The 19,045-nt window shown below is 34.4% G+C and overlaps 2 protein-coding genes and 1 long non-coding RNA gene across 4 annotated transcripts; 2 read left to right on the forward strand and 1 right to left on the reverse strand.

Moving 5' to 3' along the window:
- Nucleotides 1-1,671: 1,671 nt before the first annotated feature.
- On the forward strand, nucleotides 1,672-2,553 carry LOC133668657 (uncharacterized). Its single transcript, XM_062088610.1, has one exon. The coding sequence runs from the start codon at nucleotides 1,672-1,674 to the stop codon at nucleotides 2,551-2,553; it is 882 nt and encodes a 293-aa protein (XP_061944594.1).
- A 2,133-nt stretch (nucleotides 2,554-4,686) lies between these two features.
- Nucleotides 4,687-11,090, reverse strand: LOC133668446 (uncharacterized). Its single transcript, XM_062088302.1, has 7 exons — nucleotides 10,586-11,090; nucleotides 9,277-10,074; nucleotides 7,980-8,329; nucleotides 6,871-7,082; nucleotides 5,870-6,126; nucleotides 5,601-5,779; nucleotides 4,687-5,315 (listed from the first exon to the last, which is right to left on the reverse strand). Exons 1-7 carry the CDS (start codon nucleotides 10,833-10,835, stop codon nucleotides 5,229-5,231), a joined length of 2,133 nt encoding a protein of 710 aa, XP_061944286.1. The 5' UTR covers nucleotides 10,836-11,090; the 3' UTR covers nucleotides 4,687-5,228.
- Nucleotides 11,091-13,772: 2,682 nt separating this feature from the next.
- LOC133668199 (uncharacterized) lies at nucleotides 13,773-15,751 on the forward strand. Of its 2 annotated transcripts, none has more exons than XR_009833646.1 (2): nucleotides 13,773-14,515; nucleotides 15,208-15,751. It is a non-coding gene; the product is annotated as an uncharacterized LOC133668199 (long non-coding RNA). The 2 variants fall into 2 exon arrangements; XR_009833645.1 differs by having other exon boundaries at nucleotides 15,224-15,751.
- Nucleotides 15,752-19,045: the final 3,294 nt, after the last annotated feature.

Below are 19,045 nucleotides of genomic sequence, written 5' to 3' on the forward strand. Positions count from 1 at the left end.
AATTTGTAGTGTAAAAAACACTCTTCACATAATTCAAAAGACCTTTCAGTAGTTCTAATCACCTCAACAACTAGGTCAAGTTGGCTTCCAATCCTTGTTCTTGCATGCAATTGCAGGTACGCAAAATGGTCTGAATTTTAGAACTGTGTCCATATCATGCCAAATTGTTGGTCAATTGTCCTATAAATTGTATGTAACTACATGAGCACCATATGCCTAAGACGCCATTTTTCTTTTAATGAATTTGTCAATGAGAACATTATATATGTTTCCCATCTCACAAAGTCCTAATCTCGTCTTCTAATATAATAAGATTCGAAGTCAAAATTTCCATGTTGGAAATGACTCATTGGTGATTAATATAGTGTCTTTTTTAGATTGTATAATTGTTTTTCTTCTGTGACTGTTTGGTTTCTAAGCGGGTACAATGAGTCCTAGATAACTTTGAAGGCATTGTCTAGACCTTTGCCCTCCGCAAATTAATTCTGGTTTATGTTGGTCAATTCTGGGGAACAAAACGTTTTAGAAACCTTAGTCATGGTAGCAAGAAACAAATGGAGTCCAAAGAACAATTGGTAAGACCTTTTCAAACCACTTGGGTTGATTAAAGCTGCAAGATAGGGTCATGTTTACCTTTTTTGGGTGTGTTTGGCCAAAACGTTGTATGTTTAAAATTTTAAAAAAAATTGCTTAAAATTAATTTTTTAGTGTTTTTGAATTGTTTTAATGCGCTGATATCAAATATAAATTTTAAAAAATAAAATAAAATTATCTTAATGAAAAAACATCTTAAAACATAATCTTTACCACACTCTTAATCTTAAACATGTATTTCAAGTCATATTTATTTAGGGCAAGCAAGGAACTGTTAGTTCAAAGGATAAGTTGCTGTGTTCTTCATGTTACCTATCATCTTAGGTTAAAATCGAAAAAAAGAATATTTTCATGAATTTACAAGGACGGATGTGTGATGGCAGTGCATAAAACTTGTTCAAGGAAGGACATGTCACTTCAACTTGTATAAAAAAATTCGAGATCTATTGTATGGAAAATGTGAAATCGGGACATATATAGATTGCTTTCTCGTAAAGAACTTCAGCTAGGCACTCGTATTCTTTTCCACTTGAGAGAAAGGTTGCTTGTTGTTTATATGGCCAAGCTAAAAATTTGCACTGAAAGGGCTTGGTTATAATCTACTTTCCAACTCAAGGTGATGATGCAGCAATGGAGAATCAGTAAAAAAACATTAGAAAATCCAAGGTAGATATTAGGAAATTTAATTCCTTTTCCTTCTGTAGATAAATGTAGATGCCGTATGAGTAAAATAATTTCTTCTATTTTTTTTTTTAAAAAATAAGGATTAAAAGTCTGTGTTATTTGATTAATGAGTAAAATAGATTTTTATGAAGATATTCATTCTGTTTTAATCCTACTTAGCCTTTGTATTAAGTCAGCTTCTTGAAAAATACAGTTCTGAACTGTTATATCCTTCTCTCCATTTATTTCCTTGATTCTTTCATCTCTGAAATCTCCCTTCAGAAGTGATTAAAACTTGTATAAAGATTTTGTTTTTAAGACTCTCTTCAAATAACGAGAAGGGTTCTGTTTCTTACATGTTTTCCTCCATTTTTTCTCAGATAAAAGTCGTCTTCTATCCACATTGATGAAGCAATGAATACCTTTTCCTCTCTTCTTATAGATATCAAGAACCTTGAATCTTCACTAGCCAAAAACTCCTTGTCTCTTCAATGGTGTTTAGAAGCCACAAATCTCCTCAAGAAGATGCACTTTCAGTTTCTTGAAATATTTCAGAAGTCTGAGGTACCCCTGTTCTGGGATGGGGGAAACTATTTGGATGAGTACATGGAGGAGTCTTTGAACATCCTGGATTTTTGTAACGCGCTGAGATCAGCCATTTCTACCATGGATAGGTACCGTTTAATAGTTGATGTTGCAGTTAGAAGATTTTCTGATGAAGCGTATTCAGGTTCGGCCATGAATATGACTGAAATTGAGAAATTAGAAAGAGAATGGCAGAAGCTTTATGGCTTTGAGAACTGGAAAATTGTGAATCTATACAAGACCGGCAGACCGAAAACAAAGACCAAGGATGATGAATTTTGTGCATCATATGCTGTAAGAAGAACGATGAATACTGTCTGTGCGCTCCTGTTTTCTGCAATATTCTATCCAGCTCCAATAGAAAAGGATGAGGAGGTTTATAGAGATTTCTCTCAACTGAAGCTATTCTCATCATCACTGAGGAAGCTTGTTTGTTGCTTTTCTGAGGAGCGAAGAGGTTTCAATGATAACTCAAGGCCAGTTTTAGTTGAGACTAAAATGGTAGGGAGTGCAGTTGAGGATTTTAAAGTTCAGATTCTGAAGGGTGTGGCTCTGAATAAAGAGAAGTTCGGAAAAAGCGTTGATTCACTGCAGAACAGTTCCCTAGCTTTGAAGGAAGGTCTAGAAATGTTTGATTATGTAGTTAATGAGCTGTTTCAAGAGGTGGTGAAAGGAAGGAATGAGATCCTAGGTATGGTTGCATCAAGCTAGAAAAATCACGAACCCCGAATGAGATTCGTTTCACTCTTTAAAAAGTATAAAAAACACTAAGGTAAAATCGCAGCAAATGAAATTTTTGAATTGATGTAGATTTTTTGTTTTTGTATAGTAATAGATGATAAATATTTTTACGTGTTTTGGCTCTTTTAATCTCACAATTCCCTCATGAAAATCACTTTGATACCAATATATCGATGTTTTATTATTTAAATATTGAAGACAACTAGAGACTATTTCAATTGTTTCCTTAAACCATAGAAAATGTGATAAGTAGTGTTATTTTATTAAATTTACTGGGACATATATTGAAAAAAGAGAGACATGGAGGAGAGAGAAAGTAAAACTTATAGCTGTAAAAAATTAATATAAATATTTTCATCTAGAATTTTTCTTTTATTCTTTTATATATTATTTTTTAGATAGGTATATAGAATAAATGTCACTTGTTATTATATTAAAACTATAAAATTTCTACTTAAACCACTAAAAGGAATATTTATTTCAAAAATAAAAAAGAAATATTTAAAAACTTAATAAGACTTGAAAAACCCAGAAGAGTGAAAAAAATTTGAAACTAGAAAATTTAAAAAACCTAGAAACGTACAAAATGAAGCATCTTAAAAAAAGAAAAAAAAAACTCGTAAAAGAAATAAAGATAACATTGGTAACAAATCATGTCTTGCAAACTTATCTTGTTGCTATAGAAATTTAGAAAAGATTTAGAAAAAAAAAATATAAATCTATTAGATTTAAAATTTATTTTTTGTAAATTAATTGTGAAATGCTTTCCACATATCTTTTTATGAGGTTTTAAGGACATTTGTTTTTATATATTTTATAAGTTGTTATTATTTTTTTCTGGCTTACAATTTCTTTATTATTTTTTTCATGTTTTGCAGGTTTTTATGGGATTTTCATGTTTTTTTTTTAATATTTTCAAGTTAAATTTTTAGCTTTTTAGGAAATTCAAAATTAATTTTTCTCTTAGTAGTTGTAGGACATTTTCATCTAAAGAGTGACAAAAAAAGGTATACAAAAGAAAATATTAGTTTATAAAAACATATAGAAGTGAAAAATTCTTAAAAGAATATGTCAGGTAGATGAATCAATTATCCCCCATCATATTTTATTTTGAATGGGAGTATGGGTTTTGACTTTAACAACATAAAAATCAAATACAAATTCAACCATTACTAAGGTATTGGTGCTGTAGAGCAGTTTTTTAAAGTATTTTTGGCTTGTAAATATATTAAAATAATATTTTTTTATTTTTTATTTTTTATTTTTAAAATCAACACATTAAAATAATCTAAAAATATTAATTTAAAATAAATAAATAAATCAACGAAAAACAAGTTAAACCTCGTCATTTACATCTGCTATTGAGTAAGCACTGTTAACCAAAGTCTAGGGAAAAATAATGCATGAATAGTTCAATCGAAGTTAGCTTAGCAAAATTCAATCTAACTTGTACATAAAAAATTCAAGACATTCATAAATCATAATTCCCAACTTTCCCAACTAGATAGACTATTTCCTTGTGAATTGATGCATAAATGAATGAGCAAAAAAACTAAATAACCGATAAAACAAAAAAAAACTAAAAAAATCAAACCGTAAAAAAAACCGATTAAATTGATTAAAATTTTACAAAAACTAATCAGTTCGGTTTGATTCGGTTTTATAAGCCTGAAACTAAAACCAAACCGAACCTAAATCGGAAAAAAAACCAGAAAAAACCGAGTCAAACTGGTTTTTGTCCAAAAAACCAAACTAAACCGAAACCGGTCGGTTTGAACCGGTTTTGGTAATTTTTTTAAAAAAATCGATTTAGTTATTTTTTTTTATATAAAAACCAAACCGAACAAAAAATAATCTAACTTGATGAATACTAACAATTAATAGCATGGGGCATTCTTCTTGGACAAAAGTTTTGTTGGAAGTAAATAGTAATGCAATATATGCATGTTTTCGACAATAATTATGGATTCAATCCTTCCCTACAAGAACTTCTAGTCTCTTTGTAATACAAAGAGGAAAACAAAAACAGTAATAACAGTGGAGAATCGAAGCAGTAATTCAAGCATGATTCACATTTTGGGTAAGGAATGCAGAATAAGTAAATGAGTTCTCAAACTGCAATTTCTATAAAAGAACATTATATCGTACAAACCTCATTATACATAAAAAATTGTTACGAACAACAGCCAATTTTGATACCCAATAATGTAGGGAAAATCAAATAGTTTTTCTAAAACAATAAAAGATAAAGTGTAGTTCTAGTGGAAGCAATAGTGCATAAGGCACTGTGACATTACTAGCCTAGAGATGAAGCAATAAATGGTGAATTGAATCGGTACAATAAGACATGGTAGATCACAAATTTCTTTTCCACAGGTATTTAATTCATGTCAGAGAGAGACAGCAGCAATATTACCTCATCCCAACAAATCTCGCCAATAAAACCTTTCTTCTGCTTTGGACTTTCCTCACATCTTAATTGCAGATCCAGGACAAAATGGTCCACAACCATCACTTTTACTGTAATATATTGGGGCATTAGAAGGACGCATACCACTGTCAGGCTCTCAAACTTGGTGGACTGGGTGTAGCAAAAAATAATGTACAGACAGAGTCATCCGATGAAAAGATAACTTGAATGTGTTTCATTCTGCTGCTTCTTGACGAGGAGTACTTCGCTTCTCCTCCGACTTGTGACGAAATAACTTCGCTATGGCCCTTCTCTCACAATCCTGCAACATAGAAAAAATCATGATACAAACTGTAGTTTCTAGATTTCTCTACAACTGTTAATAGTTGGGGATGGGGAGAAAATTAACTTTTGGCAACTAGTTTTATTTGGAACATTTGCTGCTATTACAGACTTCATTCACTTTAGTCGAGATAAATCAGAGAAAAAGTTACGCTTCTTCACCAATTAACTTTTGGCAACTAGTTTTATTTGGAACATTTGCTGCTATTACAGACTTCATTCACTTTAGTCGAGATAAATCAGAGAAAAAGTTACGCTTCTTCACCTTGAACATATTAAGATAAAATGGTTTGCCAGGATTCATCCTTCTCAATTTCTGGTACGTAAAAGCAAAACTCAGCTGATCACGAGGAGTAAAGCGATCAACCTCATTGAACCAGAGACAGGAAAATAGGTTTGACATTGGAGTGTGCGCTCTCACAATTAAAGACCCTTCAGGCACATCTGTAAGCAGTACAAAATGTCTTTTCAAACTAAAAACAGCAAAAGTTCAGCAGAGAATTGTATAACCTGAAAACTGTGAGAGAATATTACTGCTGGGAAGGAGCTTGTTTGGATCAGAGACATTGAATCTTTTCAGCCCATCAGTCTGGTAAGAAGCAAATTGCTGATCTATGACAGTGTGATTATACTTGTTCAGTCTCTTATTTTGAGCAACCTCTTCCCATACACAATGGCGATCATAGTGTTTAGAAATGGCAAATTCATAACCTTTTCTCCACAAAAAGTACTCAAGAACCAGAAGAGGATCAACTTGAAGACGTAATTTGCTATCCAACCAAATTGAATACCTGGAAAATATTTATATGCAGAATATTAGACACAATTGTCAGATCTTGTTTTGAAACAATTCCCACCAAGTAAGAAAATTATTAGTTCATATGTTCCTTCCAATGTCACAACTATTTAAGCAGAGGTCACCTAAATGATGAACCAAAATCTATGAGCATCCTGGACAGTTTTGTGGTGTGAACCATTTAAATAACAAGTTAGATCATTTGAACGTGATGATTTAAATATATCACAATAAGAGTTCCTTGAAGACAATATTACTTCTGCTGGTACCAGTGCTGGAACCCTGGTTGCTAGAGTTTCCTCGAAGACAATACTGGATACATTTCTAAAGCAAGAAATGAATGGCATTGTGTATCTTCTAGCTCGCTGCTCTTTTTGTCAGCTTGGGCTTCTCAATACAATTTATATGATTTATAAATAAATAAATGGTCTGATACAAAACTCAAGACCATTTAACTATAAACCCCTCCATCATATCTACTAAGGTTAATCCCCATGAGAAGGGATCCAGCATAACTTTAGTTTGTGATCAAATGAGCAATCAGTTTCTCACAAATTGTAGCTCGTTTTTTAAAGGACCCAGTATAGTACTACTCCAAGTTCTATGTTCTTCTTCTTCTTTCCCTTAATGTTCAGACATCAAATTCACTCCACACAGACTCCACAGCACAAAACAGCAATCACAGGGCATTTAAAAATTAACTGCAGTACATAACCAACAGTTCAATTTTGATTCTCACCTTGCAGAAGGGAAAAGCCTGTGTGGCAACAATTTTGGCACTTTACCCACTCTTCGCATATCATTATATGGTAGATTCTTCACCACCACAATCTTCCACAAACCTATAAAACCAGCTGTATCTGGAATGTGGCCTTCTGAAGAAAGCGTTTGGAAAGTAACCTCATCCATGAACATTACAAAGCAGACATTTTTCCTTGATAAACGAGTGACCTGAAAGAAGGATGAGAATTTATGATCAGAATAGGATTCCACAACACACCTCACAGGTTAGTGATGAAATTGGTGTCCAGCTGATAGAAAGTATCACCCATGATGATTCGACTTTGCGAGCTCGTCGGAGTAGAGGAAAAGGTGCATAGAAGGTGATGTGTGACCTAAGAGGCTCATCAAGAGCAAGATTAAATATTCAAGAATTTCCAAATTCAGCTCTAAACTCAACATTTGGGGACTCTTCCAGCGCTGATTACAATTTTAGTAAATTTCTAATTTTATCCGCAAGAGACCACTAAGAGGTACAAGATTATTATAATCTGAACCACTCATGTTTTTATTCATATTCTGTGATCCCAAGCGGTTACCTGGTCCTAAGGGTCTTAAATTCACATTACAAGCCAAAGTTCACATAGGATAAGGGTATAAGAAGTCTATAAATGTATAAGCTTCTAATGCTCTATCTTGAGAATAAATGTTATTTTACAGAATTGCAATCTCTGAAGGTGTCAATGGGGTTGTGAATTTGAGATATCTAAAAACAATTCAATTTCATAAAGCTGAAATTTGGCTGACTTGAGATTATAGAGTTGTGTATTGAGCAATAAAGGAGCTTCGATACACATCAATTATCAATTCAATTCATCCACATTCATTCCATGGGAAACAGGGAGACCGAAAGAGTGAGGTTTAAAAGGTAGAAAACAGTTGAGCTTCGATACACATCAATTATCAATGTCAATATATTCCCCAATAGCAAACTTAACAGATGATAACGCAGAAACTGATTTGGGATCAGAGATGCACCAAAAACAGATGATAATGCAGAAACTGATTTGGAATCAGAGATGCACCAAAATATTTCCATATAACTTAACTTTTATAAAAGCCCCATACCATTTTATGTACTGGTGATCTTAAACGATCTGAATTGCCAAAGATGCAAGAGATCACAGCAATATGGCATCTACTTATATAACTCGCATCATCTTCTGCCAAATCAAATCCTGTACTTGAAGATCCTTCAGGACCTTTGACAAAACCACAGTTTATTTTTTGATCATGTGCCAAAAAAGATTCCTCCCGTTCATGCAAGCTCTGATGCCCAGCAAATCTGGGCTCCCATTGCTCTTGTCCCTCAGGCTTCTCCTCAATTTCAGTATACTGCAAGGAAAATCTTGCAAACTTCCTACTTTCAAAAGGCTCCACAAGCCTTGTAGTGGAATTTAGAAATTTCATCCCACAACCTGAATAATTCAAGCAAGACATGTCAAGTAAGAAAAGGAAATATTCGCTAGTCCTCTACGCAGAACCAGATGTTTAAAATGTTCAAACCATAAACCAGTCACTGCAACCTTAAATTTGATATCCTTTACCATTTGCTTCAAAATTGTTCCAATCAAAACCAGTCCAAATTGTCATTCAAGCAAAGACAAAAGAAAAAATCCATCAGACAGTCCAATCAACAAAGGGCTTAGACAGCACGGGTTCATTAAACCACCTGGCTTTAGTCAATCAAAGAGCATAGTTAAGGTTTTTGTAACAGAAAGAGAAAAAGAAAAGAAAAGAAATTTCCTATACTAGAATCTGATCTCAAGATACCACTTTTTTGCGGTTCTTGACATTCTAATTGGATTTCGCTCTTGATATTGGTCCAATCAATCATCAGTGGGCTTCATATGCAAAACAAATAAATAAACAGTAGGAAAAACACACATATAGAAGAACATATATTGTGCACATATATTCAAGCTAACATGTCAAAAGTCGGTTTTGATGAATAATTTATTAACACTTTCAAAAATTGTGCTGAGGCCCATTCTGTATTACCTATTGCCTGGCTCATGGAGCACCAGAAGAAGGGCACAGACATGCCTGAACAGGTCATGCACATAGACAAAGAACTGGACTTGTTATCAATCACAAACCATGTCTCCAAAAACAATTATAACATTATATAGACAGTAGGGGAGGTTAACATGTAAAATGGGGGTAAAAATTCTGGAAAACATATCTAAAGAATGCATTTATATATCAATCTTTCCCTTTTTAAGATTAGAATCACAATCCAGAAACAAGGTACATGAAGCAAAATGTACAAGGCAATATTAAAACTTCCGTTTAAATTAAGGTTTCAATGTATGACACTTACAACTTTGCATGCAAACATTAAAAAATAAAAATTTAAATTTACCAGAATATTTGTGGCGCTTTGATTTTTTCTTCGAATCTGACCGGGATTTACTTGTAGAACGACCACCAATGTTATTGGCATGTCGAGAATCAGTGTTACCATCATCCAAGCTCTGAGAATTCAAAGAACCCTTCTCTAACAAACTCGAGGAATCTTCCTGATTGTCCTTTGCACTATTTTGATCCTTGGTTTTAGCATCAAGAAAACTAGATGACTCTCTATTATCTTTGACATGTACTGTTGTTTCACTGGAGTTCTCCTCCTTGTCATGTTCAGAATCGCCACCATATTCCTCCATACGAGGATCATGAAAATCTATACCATCATCATAGTCATTCTCACTATCAGCAGCTCCATTCTGTTCCCCGTTATCCTCATCATCAAGTAACAAATTTTTTATATCACTTTTGTTTCCCAAATTTCCTGTGCTCTTCAAAGAAGCCTCATACTCTTTTTCATACATCTTCAACTCTTTGCGCCCATCTTCATTATACAACCCAACCCCCTTTCTATCTTCAACTCTCTTCGCCTTCTCCTTGTAATTCTTCACTTTCACCAAATTATGAACCTTCTCACTAGATTCACCATCCCTATGAACCTTGCTATCATGCTCAACATCATCCTCATTGTAATCTTCATCCCTTCTCCTATCATCCCTATCCCAATACCTAGAATCCCGTCCATGTCCCACCGAACCTTGCCCAAACCCAAGAACTTTAATAGTATCAGTACGTGTAACATTTGTAAGAAAATCATCATTTTTCATCTCATCATCCTCAACATGATTATCATTTACACCTGCACCAAACACATTTACTAAAATTACATCTTTAAAAAAATGCACTTGTTAAGGATCCAAATAACAATTAAAAACGAAAAATAGTTTTCAACCTTTCTTTCTTTTTTCTTCAATCTTTATGACTAATTACAGATCAAATAATAATTAAACAACATTAATAGATATTAAAAAAATAAATTGAGATCCACTAAACGCTTTTAACTACAATGTACCTACAGTAAATAAAAACCAGCTCTCGGTTTACTGCATAATTACTCACTGTGCTTCCCAATTTTCACTTTCAATCATTTTTTCACACTTTCTCAGCAACCAAACAAACAAATTTAATAACAAAAATAAAATGAAAATGATTAACCACACTAAATCTCTCTCTTCTGACTAGCATCTTGCTAACTAAATAACAACAATGTAACTGAATTAAAACAAAACGGAAGCTCTGATTTCACTTTCTCTCATTTTCTCACACTTTCTCAGCAACCACACAAAACCAAATAAAAAAATAAAACAAACCTTTGTCATTAGTGGTATTCTCGTTGGAGAGGAAATAGTAAGCTAAAACGGTAACAACAAGGGCAAGGCACAAAAACACAATGACCGCACCGATCAATGACAACCCGCCTCGACTACTCTTATCGGATCGGTAACCTAATCTTCTAACCCGACCCGACTTCTGCTGTTGCGAGCTAGACGACGACGTCGCACGAATCCCGATGGACACGTGATCCGACGTGCCGTTCGTGTAATGCCTGTGCTGCGCCATTTTTCAAAACATTTGGAAATTACTAACACAAAATAACAACAATTCGAGAGAGAGTGAAGGAGATTTTGGGAATTTTAAATGTATCTATGAGAGTGAGATAGTGTAGTGTTGCAGATTTGTGTTTGATATTTGATGGTTTTGATTATTACTTTTCTTATTAAAAAAATATATATATGAAGGAGAGAAGAGGGAGGAGAGGTGGAGCGTCACCGGCGATGGAGTGGCAGTTGATGGAGATTAAGACTATAGAGGCCAAAGTAGAATATTTCCTAATTTATAGGGGCTAGAAGGAGTTTACAGTAATGGCCTTATACCCGATTAGGAAACTTTAAGACGAGAGAGATTTTAGGGGCAGTGTATGTAATTAGTGCTTGTGATGCTTTGGTTTTCATTAATTGGATCATAAGTAGTAATCTAATCAAATAAATAAAGCATAAAACCCCTAATTTAATGACATTTTTTATTTATTTTCTAGCAACTTGTTTATTGTCTCTTGTCTTTGGTAACATTTCATATCAAGGAATTTGTTGGCCAATAAGATTTGATACACAAGTTAAAATCATGGCGGTGGGCTCCGTCGTCGACGCTAACGCTCATGAATCAATGAAGTAATTATAATTCAATCCCTGTATTTTTTATGTTTTTGTATGTTAGTCCTTTTAGTCTTGAAGATTGTACGCGAGTCCTTTTACCAAAGCTCACAATCATTTCGTTTTGAAATTACTAATTATCCTTTATAAACTCATTTTCAATTGATTGTAGTCGTTGAAACAGGAAAGTATGATTATAAATGAAAACTGTTTTAGGAAAGTAATAATTAAATTGTAATAAAAAAATAATTAACAAAAAAACTTTACGAAGTACTATTTATCATAATAATTTTTTATTTTTTAAATTTGATTTGATTGTTTGTATAAAAAAAAATAAATGAGAGCTTTTTATTTAAAATAAAATATTGTTCTGTTTTTAGTTTGACTATCAAGATTTTTGTTTTTTTTCATTTTTGTTTTTTCACAGTATTGATTAATAATTTATTTTATATTACTTTCTATAAATTATTACAACCTTAAAAAAATATGGTTATCAATTTTGTAAAATCTAATTTAGTTTTATTATTTGTAAAAAATAAAAAACAAGAGAACTAAATTTAAACTCGTGGTGAAATGATAACCCTAGCTATTTTTTAAGCTATGATTAAACTCTTCTTTCAGGGATTTGAAAGACAAAAAAAAACAAAATTGACTCAACAATCATTGGATATTACATTTGAACAAATAAATCCCATAATGGATGCATGACTACTATGCATTGATTTCATGATTTAAAGACCATACTTGTTTTTCACTAGCTTTCTTTTCCCCGATCGACTAGAACCACCATCTGCAGAGAGCTTGCTTAGGATTACACTAATTTCGACCCGTGTCCTGTGTGGTTCTCCAACAGCTTCACTTCTCTGTTCAGGCTGGGTTTTTTTTCCGTTAATTTATATATATTTCGATTAATTCTATGAGTTTTGAAATTATTAATTATATAAATTTTTAGTAGTCTGAGATTTATAAAACTCAAACCGATAATTTTTACGGAATAAATTTAAAATCTAACTAGTGAAATTATATCTTTTAAGATTTGGGTTTTTTTTTTCAAATTATTGGAGGTATTGCATGACGATTGATCCCTTTGTTTTCTTTTTTTCCAAGTGCAACAGTTCTTGGTGTCGTTTCCTTCTTTTCTATGTGGAAGAGATGACACTTTTTAGGATTATGTGCATGTCTATCACCCTTTATAAGAGGTGGGTATTGCACAAATTATTCCCTCTTGATCACGACAAAAACTCCAATCCTAGTGATGTTTAGAGAGCTGTTCATGAGTTTAGAAAAGATTTAACCTTTTTCATGTTCTTTTTGAGCACTTAAGGGCTAGCACGTAGGAGACCGACTGTATGTGTTCGAAGACTTCTTCGTCTTGCTTTTGCTTTTTGAAATTGAGGACCATTCTCGTCTCTTCCACTTGAATGTGGTTTTTCTAATAATTTTGATGAGATCATAGAGTTGTTTTTATAGAGTTGGGTAATGAACCCTTTCACTTAAAATATTTCTTCCAAGTATGCTCTGTTATTTTCATCCTTTATTATGGCATAACAAATAGCTTGATGAAATTTTTTTTATTTTTTTATTAATTGTGGATATTTGAACTAGTTTATACGTATCTTAATTGATCTCTTGAAACTTTAAAATTAATAATTATATAAGTTTTTAATAGAAACTGAAACTTATAGTACTAGTAATTTTTAAAAAACAAATCTAAAATTTAAATAATTGTATTAATATTTTTTTTTTACTAAAATATTATTTGATTTTAATGAATAGACTTTCATGAATATCATAGAGCCAAGAGCCAAGTTTCGATAACATGCTTTGGTGGACCCATAAAACATGGACAGAAGGATGTTGAATGTTGCATTATTGTTTTGTATGGCAAGCTCCAAGTTGCTGTTTTTATTTTATATGTTTTCTTTAGAATTTGTAACCTGTCATTGTTGTTTACGTTATCTTTGTGACAATAAAGTCTTTTAGAAAAATGAGTGTCCTACACTTATTTAGGAAATAAATATCCATCAATAAAAAATTTATCTAACGATAAAAATACAAATACAAATTTGATCCTTAAAAAATATACTTGTTGGGAAAAACAACTATAAATTATCCGGAATAAAATTATTCTTATTCTTTAAAAAAAAATATGAAAATACTGGGATTAATAACAAAAAAAACAAATATCCTTCATTTATTAGGTTTTGTTGAAGATTAAAAGGATATTGTTCGAAGAAGTGGATGTACTAACACTTAAAAATAACTTAAGCAAAATTATTTAGGAGACTAACTACAGGTATAATCAGTTTGTTTTCTAGAGAGAGTACATGTTTTTTTTTAGAAAAAACTCTAATGCAGTGGATTAAGAGAGTTATTTGCATATAAAGTTTAATAATTACATACAATTAAAAGGCAATAAAAATAAATTAAGAAAATGTTGTATTTTATTATAACAACTCCATAATAAATTTTAAATTTTTATAAAAATATTCTAACAGGTTTTGTACTCTTGAATTTGTTTTATCACAAATTTTGTCTGACCAAATATATTTCCAACAAGGGGGAAGGGCATATCGCCGACAAAGGGGGTGCTACTTGCAAGAATATCTTCTCATAAAAATCAGAGCAGATTAGTGAACATGCTAGCGATACTGGAAGTTGAAGGGGGTCACAGGAGGAAGATGATGTTGTGGCTTTAGTGGTGGAGGAAATCACGAGAATCAGTTGAAGATCAAATCCCTTAAACAATGCCAATGATCATGAGGTGGATTCCATCGCTTTTATAAGTAAAAGTCTGAGTAATTGTTGTCTCGTGATGGTCTGGCTCAACTTGAAGAACTCCATTCAGCTGAGCCTGTAATGCCTAAGCTCAACTTGTCTGGCTCAGAAGACATATATAGACACCAAGGGCCCTTAGTTCTTAAAAGGTGGAGTATTCCTCTCTTTCTCTACAAGAGGTTAAGGAATGTGAGGGCGGCTGTAAAGTAAAGATAACAGTGGGGATGGAAAGGGACCAGAGGGAGGATTCAGTTTTTCCGAGGAAGGGATGGAAAGGAGCTGCTCGGAATAAATCTTCAAGAATTGAATACAGTATTGAATTTTCTACTGTACAACCAGTCTACAATTTTTCAGTCTTGATCTTTTTCTTTTTTTCTGCTCACTTTAGCATAACTTGGCTCTCTCTCTAATTTTTCGGCTCCTGACAATATTGTTTGTTATAACTTTGTATAATTGGATTGACGTAAAACAGCCTAGGATTTATGTACTTGTATGAAAGATTGGAGCTTCATGTCAAACAATGGTTGCTTTTAATGTTTTGTTAAGGAAATTGAGTGTTTAATTACCGGAGAAATTTTAAGGATAATGAGAGTATATTGATGTAATAATCGTAATATAACAGCCACGTACGGTAGCTTTAATAGTAATATAGCAGCCATAATATTCATTATTATATATTAATTTATCACTCTTGCTCTCCTCTTCTTTTCATAAAATTATGTAGATTACTTCAATTGGTTTCCTCTTCCATTTGTCTAACCAAGCCATCCTTCTTCTTCTTCTTCTTCTTCTTTTAACAGTACAAGGATGCCATGCAGCTGGTGCTGATTAGTTAGCTGTAGATCTATATATCTTAATTGAATAATCGTGGGTAGCCTTGTAAAAATGTTTATGAACCAATGGGATAGAGCTAAATCCAAAACGAGACTTCCTGAAGGGAGTGTGATTGTCTTTTTTCAACAAGTTCTATGCTTGTCGGCCAATCAACTAACTTCTGATTGCAGCCTGATCTTGTTACAGCTGCACGGCCTGAACCTAATGTTGCTTGTCTGCCCATGGCTCTTCCATCAAATGTAACCGGAGGATACTGCACCTCCCATTCTTCACCTAAGAAGTGAGCAATACAATCTACTGCACAGATTGAATGCGCACAACTGCGCGCGAGTAACGAGGACAGGAAGACATGGGAAGCATGCAGAGAAGGTCTGTATTTGATTTCAGTGCTGAGGGGAGAGATGAGATACCTGGAAAGCATTTGGCCACTCCTATTCTCCTTGCTAGCTAGGGCGAACAACGAAAACAAGAAGTCCCCAGCTATGAAATTGTTTGTGAGACATTGGATTATCTGAGGAGTCTTGGTCTCATAGATGATGATGATGATCTCTATGAGTTTCTTAAAAAGTTTCCCGGGGTCCTAATTAGCTGTGGCCTCGAACATGAATTGAGAAGTGATGTGAAGATCCTGGAGAAGGATCAGGGAATAAAAGGAAAATCTCTACAAAAACTTCTTCTTCGAAATGTTGATTGAAAAGGAGATTGTTTATCAAATCTCTACACTTACTCTCGATTTTCTCTTATATTATTTATCTCATATAATTATTAACTTAAACATAAGAGAGTGCCTTATTTCACGAAGAACTTATTTTAATTTTCAAGGATATCCAAGCATAGATAAAAGCCCAAACACGTACAAAGACCACTGATCACATGCCTTGATCCAGTTTTGTACACTATGAAAAGCTCATATTTTGTGTGAAGTTGTCGTCCATCACAATTCAATGTTGTTATTGAGAATGTTTGAAATCTGCCACACTAATTTGGTGGTGAGTGCACTTGTATTTATATACATTCAGTATGTAACGTATTACATGAGAAAAGAAAGTAACGTTATACATTATTGTGAGCAAGAGGAAAGGAAGGAATTAGATAAGATTGTGCTGTGATTAGGGCTGTGTATATATGGAAAGGCTTTGATTAAAGCGGATGATCTTCAACAACCCCCCCCCCCCCGCGCAAGCTGATCGTCGGGTTGGAACCAATGTTAAGCTTGGACCGGAAAAATTGAAAGAGAGCTTTAGGCACACTTTTGGTGAAGATATCAGCTACTTGTAAGTGAGAAGGAACATATTGTGTGCGAAGCTTGTCAGCAAGAACAAGTTCGCGAAGAAAATAATAATCTAACTCAACATGTTTAGCCCTCTTGTGAGAAACAGGGTTGGAGCTTAAAAAAATGGCACTTTTGTTGTCACATAAAAGAAGAGGCCGCTGTGGAAGAGAAACTTTCAGATCACGAAGGAGATGTGTGAGCCAAAGCAATTCTGCGGCAGTGAGAGCAAGTACACGATATTCAGATTAACAACTTGAACGAGACACAGTAGGTTGCTTCTTGGCACTCCAGGAAACCAAATTGTTACCAAGGTAAATAGAATAACCAGAGGTGGAGCGATGAGTGTCAGGACATCCGGCCCAGTCGGCATCAGAATAAGCAACTAAAGTAGTAGGAGTGGCAGAGGCGCGGAAGGTGAGACCAAAATGCAGAGTCCCTTTGACATAACGAAGAATGTGTTTTACTACAAAAAAGTGGTCATTAGTTGGAGAATGTAAAAACTGACTGACAGAGTTGACAGCATGAGCAATGTCAGGACGTGTGATGGTCAAATATTGAAGGGCCCCAACAAGAGATCGATAAAGAGTAGGATCCGAAAACATAGAACCATCAGAAGATAGGTGTTGAGAAACAGCCATGGGGGTATGAACAGGCTTGCTATCAAGTAATTGAGCACGAGTGAGGATGTCACGAGCATATTTTAGTTGACTAATAAAGAGACCATCAGTTGTGGATGTAGCTTCAAAACCAAGGAAGTAACTCAGAGAACCCAAATCCTTAGTAGCGAATTCAGAATGAAGCTTACAAATAAAACTGTGAAGAAGAGATGAGTTGTTGCCTGTAATGATGATGTCATCAACATAAAGAAGCAAATAAATAATGTCAGAGTTCCTGTGAAAGACAAAGAGTGATGTGTTGGCACGACTGCAATAAAGCCGAGTTGAATGAGGAAAGAGCTGAAACGCTGAAACCAAGCACGAGGTGCTTGTTTGAGTCCATAAAGTGCTTTCTTCAATTGACAAACATGATTAGGGAAGCGAGGATCAATGTACCCAGGAGGTTGTTCCATGTAAACCTGTTCAGTAAGATGACCATTGAGGAATGCATTCTTGACACTAAGTTGATGAAGAGGCCATTTGTTCGTCACAGCTAGAGATAGGACAACACGGACAGTGGTAGCCTTTATAACCAGGCTGAAAGTGTCGGTGTAGTCAAGACCAGGTATTTGTGTATAGCCTTTAGCAACAAGGCGAGCTTTAAGACGATCGATGGAACCATCAGGCAAATATTTGGTCCGAAACACCCATTTAGAACCCACAATGTTGGTGTCGGCTGGTCGAGGGACCAAATTCCAAGTGTGATTATTTTGCAAAGCCTGAACTTCTTCATCCATAGCGACGAGCCAAGAAGGATTCTTAGCAGCAGATTTGAATCCTTCTGGGTCAACAGATGCCAAAAAAGCTAAGAGAAGACCAAAGGATCCCAAAAAAGCAAGATTTGCCGGGTGCCGAGTTTTAAAAATTCCAGCTTTGGCTCGTGTGAGCATAGGATGAGAACTCATTTGAGAGACAGCAACTGGAAGAGGAGGAGCCGGTTCAGTGGGTTCAAGGGAAGTTGAACTAGGGTCCGAGTGCTGCAGAGTAGAATCGTCCATCTGCATAGGCTCATTCACGGGATCAATACAAAGAATACACGAGTTAGATCCGGACTGTGTAATATGCGGGGAATGTGGCGTTGGGGAAGAAGCATGCATGTTTGGATAGGGAGGGGTTGGTTCCAAAAAATTTGAAAATTGAAGGGAAGACATGGATTGAGCCTGAGAGGTATCTAGAGAGGGAAAGTAATTTTCATCAAATTGAGCATGTCGAGTGATATATATTCTAGATGTAGAAGGGTCAAGACAACGGAACCTTTTATAAGAAGTGTTGTAGCCCATAAAAATGCAAGGAATACTTTGAGGGGAAAATTTATTTGGCATATAATCACGTAAACACGGATATACACGACAACCAAAAGGATGAAAATTCTCATAATTGGGAGGAGAACCATATAGAAGTTCAAAGGGGGACTTACCTTCGAGAAGCGGTGCGGGCAATCGGTTGATGATGTAAGCTGCAGTGCTAAAGGCATCAACCCAGAAGCGAGGAGAAGTGTGAGAATGGAAAAGAAGGGTCAAACCAGTTTCAGTCACATGACGATGTTTTCTTTCAGCGCGACCATTTTGGGCAGGAGTATATGGGCAAGATAGTTGATGATGGATACCCGAGGTACGAAGGTGAGTTTTGAAGCAATTGCTTGTAAATTTTGCACCACCGTCACTTTGAAAAAAATTTATGCGAGAAGAATATTGATTTTCAACAAAATTTTGAAATTGAATAAATGTATCATAGAAGTCAGATTTCAATTTCAAAGGATAAAGCCAAGTAAAGCGAGAATAATCATCAATGAACAAAACATAATAGTTATGGCCCAAATTAGATTTTACAGGTGAAGGACCCCATATGTCACAGTGAATTAGATCTAACACATTTGATGACTTGTGTTCATTACGAGTATAAGGCAAGCGATGATTTTTTACAAGTTGACATGTGTCACATAATTTAGGAGATGGCAGTAAAGAGGTGAGATGAAGTTGTTCTTTTTTATTTAATAAAGCAAGAATAAAATGATTCACATGTCCAAGACGTGCATGCCATAAATCATATGAAGCATGAAGAGATTTATTTTTAAGGACA

This window comes from Populus nigra, chromosome 11 (genome assembly GCF_951802175.1).
Source record: "Populus nigra chromosome 11, ddPopNigr1.1, whole genome shotgun sequence".
In the NCBI taxonomy this organism is placed as follows: domain Eukaryota; kingdom Viridiplantae; phylum Streptophyta; class Magnoliopsida; order Malpighiales; family Salicaceae; genus Populus; species Populus nigra.

Bases quoted from the DNA above. Each gene is read 5' to 3' on its own strand.
- LOC133668657 (XM_062088610.1), top strand. From the start codon at position 1,672: ATGAATACCTTTTCCTCTCTTCTTATAGATATCAAGAACCTTGAATCT.
- LOC133668446 (XM_062088302.1), bottom strand. From the start codon at position 10,835: ATGGCGCAGCACAGGCATTACACGAACGGCACGTCGGATCACGTGTCC. The intron at 10,075-10,585 runs GTTTGTTTTATT...TGTTTGGTGCAG, and splicing joins GAATACCACTAATGACAAAG to GTGTAAATGATAATCATGTT. The intron at 6,127-6,870 runs GTGAGAATCAAA...AATATTTTCCAG, and splicing joins AGGCTTTTCCCTTCTGCAAG to GTATTCAATTTGGTTGGATA.